This window comes from Herpailurus yagouaroundi, unplaced genomic scaffold (genome assembly GCF_014898765.1).
Source record: "Herpailurus yagouaroundi ecotype Mexico unplaced genomic scaffold, PumYag 67690, whole genome shotgun sequence".
Classification (NCBI taxonomy): domain Eukaryota; kingdom Metazoa; phylum Chordata; class Mammalia; order Carnivora; family Felidae; genus Herpailurus; species Herpailurus yagouaroundi.
In genome coordinates this window covers 1,778,734-1,791,816 of record NW_024420490.1, presented here as the reverse complement: position 1 = coordinate 1,791,816, position 13,083 = coordinate 1,778,734, and the positions used below count along the sequence as shown (strand labels likewise).

At 43.4% G+C, this 13,083-nt stretch overlaps 1 protein-coding gene across 1 annotated transcript; it reads right to left on the bottom strand.

The window, feature by feature from the left end:
• Positions 1 to 26: 26 nt before the first annotated feature.
• Positions 27 to 12,567, bottom strand: LOC121025639 (carbonic anhydrase 5B, mitochondrial-like). The gene is made up of 8 exons (XM_040468276.1): positions 12,507 to 12,567; positions 11,353 to 11,419; positions 11,222 to 11,318; positions 6,860 to 6,956; positions 5,842 to 6,003; positions 4,691 to 4,749; positions 3,626 to 3,781; positions 27 to 1,220 (listed from the first exon to the last, which is right to left on the bottom strand). The coding sequence occupies exons 1-8, from the start codon at positions 12,565 to 12,567 to the stop codon at positions 1,149 to 1,151; spliced, it is 771 nt and encodes a 256-aa protein (XP_040324210.1). The 3' UTR covers positions 27 to 1,148.
• Between the last annotated feature and the right edge of the window lie 516 nt (positions 12,568 to 13,083).

Sequence of the window (13,083 nt, the reverse complement as noted above, 5' to 3'; positions counted from 1 at the left end):
TCTGAAAGAAAGACAATGACATTCTCTGTGATCATAAAGTTGTCTATTATTTTTATCTAAAATAAGAACGCCATTTTTACTTCACAAAGTGGGGAAATAGGGGAGAAGCATGCCTTCCTGATGAGTGTGGGAACAGGTAGGAAGACTGGGTGGGCACAAGGAAGGCAGAGGTTTGGGTAGCTGGGGAGCTTCTTCAGTGTGGGCTCTGCAGGGTCAAGGGAGTGGGTCTGGGGGCTTGGTGGAGCCGCCAGCTGCAGGGGAGAGGGCTGACTGGGGGTGTCAGGGGCCCATGTGGGGGTAAGGCAGAGTGAAACAACTGTGGGTTTGAGTCTCAGGAGGTGGAGGTGGCAGGGCTCTGACTCAGGATACAGGGGAGACATCAGGCCGTGGGAGGCCCAGGCCCTGGGGAGTACTGATCTGCTCGGCAGCCCAGGCCACGGCGCTGTGTCCTTGAGGCAGGTAGGCCCGGGTCGGTGTCCTCTGGGGCTCTGCTGCGCCAGGAGCAGAGGCCTCGCCTCGGAGGCCCAGGCCCGGGCACAAAGGAAGGGACCACTCTGTCTCTCCATACAGGCCTGCAGGAGGATGGCCTGGCCCGGGCTCTGCCTTTTTTCTCTTGGCCTGGGAGGTTTGATGCAGACAGGTCCGAGGATTCTCTGTTTTCCTTTCTTGCATCTGCTAGGTGCCCTCAGCGAGGCCTCCTTGGCATAGGGCCCCAGGGGCTCATGGATAGGCAGGCACCTGTAACATTTCCCTCTGCGCTCTGCAGGAGTGAGTTCGATTGTCACCAGGCTCCAGGTGTGTGCAGGGTATTGGGCACTTCACAGCCACTTCATCAAACTCTTGTGATCACTGGAAAAATCCAACCCCATGAAGATCTGGAGGGGTGGCTTGCGGTGAAAGCTCTCCAGGCCTTGGGGACCATCACCCTCCAGACTCTGGCATGGTCCCAGCAGAGTGGCATGGTGGGGGTGGGCTGGCTGCGGACTCAGGAGAGGCTACGGCTCCCATCCAGGCCTGGGCGGCAGTGGGTGGGCCTGGGCCAGGGGGAACCTCGCTTCTGGGCCAGGCGTGGCAGACTGGCCATGGGTGTGCCCAGGTAGCTGCCCATGATCGCAGTGCAGCGGGGTCGGGGCCTCTGAGGGGGAAATTCAGTTTCTGGAGGTTCCCGAAGACTGTTTTGTAGCTAAAGAATCCTCCAACAAACCAGTTCTCTGGGTGAGCTACAGGCAGTAATAAATGAATCACTCCTACGCCTTTACTGGTAAACCAATGCACTGATTAATTAAAAGCCTTTTTTTACACACTAAGCAATAAAGGATTTCACTTATTAGTTGTTATTAGAGGTTAGCACATACGAGTGGTGCTCAACCAGGGGTGAGTTTGCAACAGACACACAGAATGTATGGAGACATTTTTGGTTGTCACTCCTTGGGGAACTACTGGCATCCTGTGGGTAGAGGCCAGGGATACTGCTAAACATCTTAAAATACACAGGACAGCACCCCACAATGTAAATATTGATATCTTTCTTGGGACATCAAATGCATGGAGAATATTCATGGAAAACTGCAACTTAAGAATTGACATCAAGGGTCTCTTTATGGTATCTTTCTATTCAATAACATGGTATGAATTTTATTTGAAAGAGTTTTTTGTGTCCTTTAGGAATGCTTGAGTTTTCTTGGTAACATTTTAAGTTCATTCCAAGGTATTTTAGTTTTTGAGTTTCCATTTAAGTATAGATCTTTCTTCCATTATATCTTCTGTGACTTACATATATCCAAGGAATTGATGTCTATAAATTAATATGGTACTCTGCTAATTGCTTTTCTCATTTCCTTTATCTTTTTTTGGTCTAACTACATTGGCTGCTACCAGAATTTAACCAATTTAAAATTTCATATGCTAATTATAGTGGAGTTAGTAGATATCCTTTCCATACTAGGCATACTATTTACTTCTGAGCCGACATTAATCTACTTTATCAACTTAGGGAATTCTCATTTCAATAAAAAATTTTACAGAAAATACATGATCAATTTTGTCAAATGAGTTTTAGGAATTTATGAAAATGAAATATGAGTCTTCCCTTTAGCTTTGCTGACAGGATGAAGTCTATTAATCATAATATATCATTCCTAATACTGACATTTCAGAAAAAAATCTTATGTGGACAAAGTGTATATTTCTTCTGATGTACTGGTAGATTCTGTTTCTAATAATTAAGCTTTTTTTTTTTCTAAATATTCTTGAGAGATACTGGCCTAGTGTTTACTTTTTGGGAGGTATCCAATCTTTGGTGGGTTTTGGTTTCACTGTTATCTTGGCTTCACAAAAAAGAACTTGGAAGCTTTTGTCCTTGTAAAAAGTTTTTAATTAATTAAATTCCAAAACAAACAAATAAAAGCAATTATTATTACTGTTTAACTCACTTATGAATTAAACAACATTTTGTGTGTTCATGTAGTACCCACCACTTAAACTTAGATTCTAAACGAAAACAAATACCAAGTCAAAATTTTTGACTGGGTAAAATTTCTGTATAGACATTGTCGGGTTCTATCTTTACCTTGAAATTCCACAGCAAGCTTCTCTTAAGAAAATTAAGGGTTTTTGCATAAATACAGAGAACAAACTATGTATGAAGGTTGCCAGAGAGAAGGGGAGTATTGGGGGGAATGGGAAAAATGGGTCAAAGGGAGAGGGAGGTATAGGCTTCTAGTAATGTCATGGGGAAAATTAGTAATTAAGGAAATTAGTTAAGCCATGGGGATTGAAAGGTAAAAAAAAAAAAAAAAAACACAGGGAAAACAGTCAATGGTAGTGTAATAGAGTTGTATGATGACAGATGGTGACTACACTTGTGATGAGCACAGCCTAACATATGGAGTTGTCAAATCACCATGCTGTACACCTGAAACTAATGTAACATTGTGTGTCCACTACAATAATAAAGAAAAGAAAATCAAAGGGTTTTGAACACAGTCATTTCCAGCCTTCATTTTTCCATTCATTTAGTTTTTAAAATTTATTTCTTTAAATTCAAGTTAGTTAACATACAGTGTAGTATTGGTTTCAGGAGTAGAACCAAGTGACTCAGCACTTACGTATGACACCCAGTACTCATCCCAACAAGTGCCCTCCTTAATGCCCATCACCCATTCGGCCCATCCCTCCACCCACCATCCCTCCAGCAACCTCAGTTTGTTCTCTGTCTTTAGAAGTCTCTTATGGTTTGCTCCCTCTCTCTTTTTATCTTATTTCCCCTATGTTCATCTGTTGTGTTTTGTAAATTCCACATAGGAGTGAAATCATATGGTATTTGCCTTTCATTTAAAAGTCTTAATTTTTACAGAGATTCTACACAACGTATATATGATAAAAGACAGGATATAGTCCAAAATGAAAGCAAAAAGCTTATGCTCTTCTACGTTTTAACTCCTCTCTCCAGTTAATTTGAAGTATCTCCAAATTCATGTCCAAACTGAGACAAGATGTTAGCAAATTTTAATAAAAATGTAGAAGCATTACAAGATGTTCAAAACCGATGCCAAAGTTTGAGCCCAGCCTTGTGTTAAAAGGGCAGACTAGCATGTCCTCATACAGAAAGGTGGAAAGAACATACCTGATCGTGATCAACCTCTACGGGCTGCTTCTTAATGATCCAGGTGACAGACTCGGAGAGGGGCGGGGTAGTCAGGGACCCCGAGTAGGTCCAGTAATCTGGGCAGGCGGGCATCAGACAGGAAGGATCAAATGACCCAAATTCCACAAGGGTGTCCTGGCAAAGAGAAGGGGTCACCGAGTCATCATTTTGTGATGAAAACCACTCAGAAATCGGATGATGAGGCGATGATTCAAGGGGATTCTGGGGACCAGCAGTAGTCTAGAGTATCTCTGGGCACCTTCGGACAGAATCACACCCGTGCACTGTTCCTGTAATTAACTATGTATTTCTGATCATCCTCCATGGGAACACAGCCAAAAGCACTTTCCCCCTCCATTGTCGTGAGTTTGCTGCAGGTGCCAGTCTCCTCTGAACTCTTCGGGAGGCGGGAGGCGTCAGGTGGTAGCTGGTGCATGAACAAGGAGGCTTGTCTTTCTCAAGAGAAACGAACAGAATTCTCCTTTCTAAAACACAACGCAAAGTAGAGGGAGCCAGGCTCCTGTATCAAAAGGGGAGAAAGAGACAGGCAAGGAAAAAGAGGGAGAGTGAGAGGGAGGGAGAGGGAAAGAGGCAGTGGGGAGGGACTGAGGTGGGGAGAAGAGGGGGAAACAGGGAAGAGGAGGACTTCCAGGGAACAGCCCCTTTGGGATCCTCAAGAAGCAACAGTTAATCCTGGGGTCTGGACAGAGGCGTCCATGCGGACGGGCCGGACGGAAACGGGTAACTGTTCTTCACAGCAGCCAAGCCAAGCGTCCGTCCCACTCTTCCGTGCTCCCCGCCTGTGGGATGGGAGGTCTAGCCAAGAGGGCTGGTCTGAGTGTTCCCACGGGGACTTCGAAGACGCAGGTGTGCAGGTGTCGGAGCAGAGGAGGGGACGGCACCATGTTCCCGAGTGCCGAGCGCTCAGTGGCATGGCGGCAGAACCAAGGCAGTGGCGAGTTGTGTTCCAGGGCGCCTTGTCAGCGTCTCCACTCGCAGATTAAACATAAAATGTATTTCAAGTGATTTAGGGGGGGAAATTACCTTATGCTTGATTGATGGCAAAGTATCCACCAATTTCTGCAGCTCTTTGTGATGTGTAGCTGAAGAACAATAAATGAGAAAATATTTTTAAAAACTGACATCTCACTCTGGAATTGTTATAGAATGTGAATTTAAATAGGACTCTTGGTGATTACCGAAAAAGAATCTATAGTATTGAAATGAAACTGACAATTTAGGATGTTATAAATATCAGTGAATGAAAGCATACAAAGAACACACGGATAGGCGCAAAACCACAGTCTGCAGGGAAAGGTGCCCCTGCTCCATTAGCCTCAGCCCCCGGAGCCTCACTCATACTTGGCCTACAGGGGCGCTGGTTGCTGAAGCTCTCCAGCCAGGCAGAGTGTAGTAAGGCCCAGCTTTCAGCTCATGCCCACGTCCTCAAGCCTCAGTGTTATAACTATGTGTTCCAGTTTCTGTATTTGATGCTTTGATATGTGAGGACTTGCTGACGCTAAGGGGGCGGCCCCTCCCAGGGTTACCTAATTCCTAGAGAGAACAAACACCCTGGGACAGTGCCTTTCATGAGGAAACAACCACCTCCTTTATAGGGCTCTTACATGCTTGGCCACTATTCCTGTGCCCTCACCACCCCAGGACGAGGCACCAGACAACTAGGGACAGCCTCTATACAATAGAGCCTACTGAAACTATTCGAAGAGGCCAATCTTTCTGTTTATACTACCTTATGCCTTCCTTCCCCCAGAAACCACAATAGGCTATAGCCCAGGATTTCTCCTCTTTCCCTCTGCCTCCTGGTCATCCCTGTGTGCTTCCCTGTGTGGCCCTGCCTTCCTTTTTCAAGAACTGTAGGATAAAATTAGTTTTTCATCTCCCCAGCTCTCAAAATAAATACATCAACTTAAAAAAAAGGGAGGGGGGCACCTGGGTAAACATCTGTCTGATTCTTGATTTTGGCTCAGGTCATGATTTCATGGTTCGTGAGATCGAGGCCAGCGTCGGGTCCTGCACTGACAGTGTAGAACCTGCTTGGGATTCTCTCTCCCCCACAACCTTTCTGGTCCTCCCTGGCTCTCTCTCTCTCTCTCAAAATAGATACATAACTTTAAAAAAAATTCTTCTTTCACGACAGTCATTTAACCACACCTGATTCAAACAAATCCCGGTACCCTGAAAACACTCAGCCTCCAGGGAAGGTCTGCACCTGCTGAAGCTACAGGAGCTGACAGGCACCGCACAGAGTGTGGTCCACAGCTTTGCCGTTGACTTCTCCAGCGGATAACTGCATGACGTGGCAGGAGAGCACTTAACTTCATCGAGCTTCACTTCATCTGAAAAATGGAGAAGACAGCGTTGCCATCAGAGACCTCTGGGGAAGATAAACGATGCACTTAGCTAACATACAGTCACAGAGCACTCATAAATATTAGTTCCTTTCCAGATCATTTCCCATAGCTGTTCGCCTTTATCTTTTTATGCCATTTAGAATATATTAACTCATTTCACATTTTAACCAGTATTTATTTAGTATTATTTACCTTCATCCTTTTACACCAATGCCTAAAAGTAGAAATGTAATACAAACCACAAAGGTAATTTTAAAGTTTCTAGGAGCCACATTTAAAAAGTTAAAGGTGAAATTGCTTTTGATAACATATTTTTGCCAAATACACTGAAAAGACTGTCATTTCAACATGTAATCAATATGAACAATTGAGTTTCCATTTTTTCCATACTAAGCTTTAAAAATCTGTTGTGCATTTTACGCGTAGAGTACATATCAAATTAGATGCAAAATTTTCATCAGAAATACTTGATTCCGATTTTACTTGAAAATGTAGATACACATACCCACGTCGCTCCGTTCTTAAAAGTTTTCCAATAACTGAATTGAGTATCAGTTCTTATATTTAAATCAAACTTATTAAAATAAAATAAAAAATCCATTTCCTCAATTACACTAGCCTCATTTCAAGTGTTCAATAGCCACACATGGGCTTATGGATAACTTATTGGACAGCACAATTTCATACCATCTGGAATATATTTGTAACAGTCTTTTATTTTAAGCATTGCTTATCTTACCAATGAACTGATGCCAATATTCTTAAATAACAATACTGTAGCATTTGATCTTTCCATTCTAGAATACAACACATCATTTGAAGTTGGTAAGAATTTTTTTACCTTTAAAAATATTCTTATCGTAGTGAAACCACCTTCCTCCAGTTGCTGCATCCTCAAAGCTTTGAAATGTGACTGCACTCTGATGCACCGAGTGCAGCTGAAACACCATTAAAAGGAGGATTAATGCCTGACCATACAGGATTGCTCCAAAATAAATCAACAGTCTTATTCAACCTATAATACTGAAACATGTTTCCTCACCCAAAATAAAGCTACTGGGAAAAGCATATGACAATCTGATGCAAGATGAGACAGAAATAAAGAGGAGGAAGAAATTTACGCAGGATCAGCAATTAACATTACTTTGAAATAAAAGGGTTTATTTGAGGAGAAAAAAATTTATACAGCAAAGTGGATAATCTTTCAGTGAGGGATCAACATTTGTTCATTCCCATCTTGATCCGCAGGAAACCCGAAAATCCACAATCCATTTGCATCAAAGGCAGCAAAGATGCTTATCTTGAGAGAAACAGATCCTCCCCATGGAAATTAAACAGGAGTTGAAGACATTTTTTTCTTTGATGGATAACCACTCAAAATGTGTTTCCTTCTATTTTTAATGTAATGTTTAAAATCAAATTAGGGGGGCGCCTGGGTGGCGCAGTCGGTTGAGCCTCCGACTTCAGCCAGGTCACGATCTCGCAGTCCGTGAGTTCGAGCCCCGCGTCGGGCTCTGGGCTGATGGCTCAGAGCCTGGATCCTGTTTCCGATTCTGTGTCTCCCTCTCTCTCTGCCCCTCCCCCGTTCATGCTCTGTCTCTCTCTGTCCCAAAAATAAATAAACGTTGAAAAAAAAATTAAAAAAAAAAAATAAATAAAAAATAAATTAAATAAATAAATAAATAAATAAAAATAAAATCAAATTAGGGGGAAAGTTGTTTATTTCCTTATGTGCTCCCTATACTTCCCTACACATTATTCCTCATCCATCATTCATAACCTTTCTGCCATCACCATCCCCCAGCCTCCCAAGCGGGACAACTGAACGATGTGGTTAACTCTGCTTTTTCCTCACTTGAAGAGGAGTCCATCTCCAAATCCTATTGCCTTTTGTAGAGAGCAAGATGGAATCACTCCTGTCCAGCAGGGGCCTGCATCGGGCAATGATATAAGCGGCTGAGGGTACTAACAACGATGAGCTCTCCCCGAGACCAGCACCGGCTGATGACGCCCCAGAACCGATCAGCAGCAGAAGCAGGGGAGGGGTGCAGGTGCCCAGGACTGATCAAATCCCTTTAAAAGGGGGAGGGCTTTTGCAGTGGTCGGGCCCCGCAGACGTGACCCTCTGCGTCTGAGCGCCTGAAAAGGCAGCTGCCGCCGAAGGCTCCGGCCAAAGAGAACGGAGAGCCTCCACCGCTTGAACAGAAGGAGCGGGAGGGCCGAGCACGGACCCGGCCCGGGGCCTCCTCTCAGCTGCGCGCCCGCACACGGACTTGGCGGCGGCCTCGTTCACTTCCTACCGCCTGTGTTATCTCGATCGTCGTGTGCCTCCTCTTAGGTCCTGCGCCGTGTGCGGGGAAGAGGCCAAGTTAATCACAGCTCCAATGTCACTGGGTCTGGAATCCCGAACCCGCTTTCTCATTACGTTCACCTTGCTTTAGGACTGAGCACAGCTGGTGCTGCGCAAAGACCCAACTCGTGCGTGTGCCTTCATAGTCTCCTTGTGACAATTTTTAGAAGTGCTTTTTCAAAACTTGCCCTTTCTCTCTACTTCAACTGCTACAGCCTTCATTTAAGTTCCCACCATCTCATACTTGGATTAATCTGACTTTGTGGACCTGCACTACTAACTGGGTTAGTCTCAAAAAATAAAGCAATTGACTAATTAATTAAATGAAATCATGCTGTGCCATTCTGTTGTGTAAAAATAACCAGTATCTGGGGGCGTCTGGGTGGCTCAGTCGGTTAAGCGTCAGACTCATGATTTTGGCTCAGATCATCATCTCATGGCTTGTGGGTTTGAGCCCCGCATTGGGCTCCAATGCTGATGGTGTGGGGCCTGCTTGGCATGCTCTCTCTCCCTCTTTCTCTGTCCCTCCCCTGCTCTCTCCCTCTCTCAAAATAAATAAGCTTTAAAAATAAAAGAATAATAAAAAAATAACTCGTATCTGATGAACCTGTCTTCCATCTACCCTCCTAAGCTTCAATGATCATCATTCTTCCTGCCTCCCCTCAAAATGCACATTCGGCCTTCTGGCCACTTTGTTTTTGGCCATTTTCTGAACATCTGCTTTTGCACATGATTTTCCCTCAGTCTCCAATGCCCTTCTAATACTCTTGACAAACTCCAATTCATCCTTCAATACCCAAGATAAATGTCCCCCAATAAAGGAAATTTTCAACTTTTAGTATTTGTGGGCCCTGCTCCTGGGCTCCCAGGAAAGCTATACTGTAACATTTACCAAGGTCAAAATGACTCAGCAAAACCTCAAAGCCTGGGCTCTATTTCTGCCCCGAGTACACACTGTACAATGTCTTTTGTTAAAGAAAATAACCAAAGAGGTACACTCTGAACACAAAAGATAAGAAAAAGTAAGAAACCTCCCTGGGTCCCAGGAGATTAACGTCATATAGCCCTGCGTATACTAGAAGTTAAGATAAGGCCTGAAACTTCCTGAAAAGTTCTTTGTCTAATAATCTCTTTTTAAAAAATTTTATAACTTTTTATGAATATAAAACGTACAGAAGTCTACACCAAATGATCCCTTACTGGAAGCGCTCCCTTCTTTGTGAAGACTGTGTATCCCAGGCAGCTTTCCTCACTTGGACTCGAATAAAATTCTTCCTTTTTTTTTTTTTTTTAAAGAAATTCTAAAAGGTTTGTTCATTTTGCACTGACACCCCTCCTTGGTGAAAGCATCGTAGCCTCCTCTGAGCAGTCTCCATCACACCCTCTTCTGTGGTCCCACAGCACTTTTAAAAAACCCTTTCTCAAATCACACTTGCTTTATAATTCTAGTTTCATGTGTGCTTTTCTCACTAGACTTTGAACGCTGCCAGGTCAAGAATCTAGTTAGTATTCCCAGCACTTGGTGCCATGGCTGGCACACGATTGGCACTCAGTAAATAAGGCACAAATAAATAAATCAGTGGGTGACAAAACACACACGTTATTAGGAGACTAAAAATATAAAATGTCTTTTCCCTGCCTATCCTTTTGCTCTGCACTGCAATCTTATTTGAAACCTGGCTAAATACTATTACTATTTAATACAGAAACTATCTGTAAAGTCAGCAAGCGGAGGTAGGTTGGCATATATTCAACACACACAAATTGCAAATTTCAAATAAAAAAATGTACAATATATGTAATTTCAAATAAAAACAAATTCAAATATATAATTTTAATTTTTTTATGTTTATTTTTGAGAGAGAGAGAGAGAGAGAGAGAGTGTGAGCATGGTAAAGGCAGAGAGGGAGTCACAGATTTTGAAGCAGGCCGTAGGCTCTGAGCTGTCAGCACAGAACCCAACATGGGGCTTGAACCCATGAACTGTGAGATCATGACCTGAGCCAAAGTCAGACGCATAACTGAGTGAGCCACCCAGGTGCCCCCCAAATATATCATTTTAAATAAAATTTCAAATATAAAATCTATCTGTCTACCTATCATACCAGTAGAAGGAAACATGCATAAGAATGAAAATAGACACTGTTCATACACTCAAAAACCTCTAATGATGATCGAGAAATTCCACTTTTGGGTTTATACCCAAAAGAACTGAAAAGGACATCTCAAAAGGTATCTGCACACCCATGTTCATGGCAGCACTATTCACAACAGGCAAAAGGTGGCTGCAAGTCAAGTGTCCACAGACAGGTGAATGGATAAACAAAGTGTGGTCTGATTCAGTCTTAAAAAGAAGGAAATTCTGACACATGCTGCAATATGAGTGAACCTTGACAACACTATGCTAATTGAAATCAGCCAGTCATAAAAAAGACAAATACCGCATGATTCCACTTATATGAGGTACCCAGTAGTCAAATGCATAGAGACAAAGTAAAATGATCCTAGCCAGGAGCTGAAGGAAGGGGAAAATGGGGAGCTACTGTTTAAGTGGTGTAGTTTCAGTTTTGCAAAATGAAAAGTTATAGAGATGAATGGTAGCGCTGGCGACACAACACTATGAGTACACTTAACACTAGTGAGCTGTACACTTAAAAACGGTTAAGACGACAAATCTCACGTTACATGTTTTTTTACCACATTAAAAAAAAAAAAAAAAAAAGAAAAGTGCAAGGAGTCCCAGTCCACCGCTCATAGAGGTCCATGGTCCCAAGGAGGCAGTGTGGTGTGGCCTGTGTGCTCACATCAAACTGTCCCTTTAACTCCACACAAGACCACCAGTCTGACCCTCACCGGATTTATCTGTAGAATCTTCAAATTCCACGAGGAAGGAATACCCGTTATTCCAGACGTGGAGGCAGGTGGTCGGGTCGTAAGAGATGGTGAGCGGCTTTAAGCCAGGATCATAGACACTGTCCCTCCACCGGATGTTGATGGGCGACTGGCGCTCGCCCGCCGGGACCAGGTCCACGCTCTCCCAGAGCGGGTGCACTAGGAGAAAAAGCACAGCGGGGCTATCATCAAGACGTCTGCTATGTGGGATCACACACGAGGCAATTCTAGTTGTGGGGAGTGTGTCAAGGCCCATGGAGTCTACATCTTAGGAATTAGCCACCTGGGGGCTAAACGGACTGATTAAGGCAGAGGACAAAGGCAGCTCAGAGCACCTTGCATGGGCACAGACGTCTGCTGCTTTGTCAGACACAAGCGGCTCAGTCCACCCTCTGATTTCACCCGAACCAAGTGCTACCCGCTCTTGTGGTAACAGTAAGATGCGTGCAGATTAGCACCGTGTGGAAGGAAGGTACCCTTAAATGAGCTTCTTTTCTTTAGTGATAATTTTCTGAGCCCCACTTGCCAAACCAGATATACCTACAAGTATAAATCAATGAAATTTTCAATAATGAGTTATTTCCAACAAAGGAAATGTGGGAAGAAGAAGAATTTTTGCAAAGCAAATGTTGAACCAAGCATTGTAAGTTTTTAACCACTTGGCTGGTAGAAATAAAGACTTGTGTGGCATGCACCTGTAACTTAGCTTGCAGTTTTGAAGATCCCTGGATGATTTATTTACACAATGCAGTATCACAGGCTTCCAACGGAGATGGGGGCAAGAATCTAGGGTTTTGGTACTGAAGAGTCTGATGACTACAGAAGGCATTGATGAAACTGGGGTGGAAAAGGAGTAATTTCTTCTTACTTTGAGATATGCTAACTTTAGGAATAACACTGCTGGTCATTTTACCAGCGAAAAAAATGGTGTTTTGTTTTTGTTTTTTTTTTTTTTTGAGAAGAGCAGAGAATTACAATCTGGGGCAAGCTATGACTAAAACCATAAACAAGTCCAGCAACAAAGGAGGGGGATCCTCTTTTATAGTGGAAAGTAAGTTGGGAAGGTTGTTATAAACAACAAGTCCACTGGAGTAGAATGGGAGCTAGAAGTATAGTGGCTTCTCATTGGCTGAGTTGTGAGTGTTTCTCAATGGCTGGGCTGTTGGTAGGGCAGAAGAGAAATCGTCCTTCCTCAGGCTGGGATAGCAAAATAGTAGTTAAAGTAGTATCCATGTACAAGCTTTACCTCTTCCAGTTGGGTCTGCAACTGGTAAGGAGAGCTCCCCTTGCCAGTCTCCTGACCCCATTCTATATAAAGGTGTCCATGAACAATTTGTCCCACACAGACACAACGCGTCGCTGATGATTATTTTCCTACAAAGAGTCAAGTACCAGGTCTTTCTGGTAAAGTCTCTGATAAATCTCAGTGGACTTCCTGTCACACAGAGCTGCTGAGACATCCATGCATGATGGATAGAACTAAGCCTAATTTGGGGTGCTCCAGTTCTCTGCCCTTTAGAAGCACTATGGATGGGTAGAACCAAGACTAATAGGAAAATCAGAAGAAATATGAATCAAGATAAATCATTACCAAGGAACCTCTGAGCCTCACCCCACCACTAAGGACGAGCCTAAGGATCTCAGAAAGTGGTCAGGTAGCTGCTACTCAGTCAACCCACTGTGTGTATAGCAGGCTCACAGACATATCTTTCTTCATTAAAAAAAAAAAAAAAAAAAAACATACACACAAACCAGAAACTTGCTCCTAGTTTACCTTTACAAAGAAGACATTTGTTTTGCGTGGATAGCTGTTAAAATCTATA

Coding starts and splice junctions, on each gene's coding strand:
- LOC121025639 (XM_040468276.1), bottom strand. CDS start 12,567: ATGGGGTCAGGAGACTGGCAAGGGGAGCTCTCCTTACCAGTTGCAGAC. Junction 11,319..11,352: donor CAGTCGCCCATCAACATCCG/GTGGAGGGACAG, acceptor CCTGGCTTAAAG/CCGCTCACCATCTCTTACGA. Junction 4,750..5,841: donor GGAGGCTGAGTGTTTTCAGG/GTACCGGGATTT, acceptor ATTGTTCTTCAG/CTACACATCACAAAGAGCTG.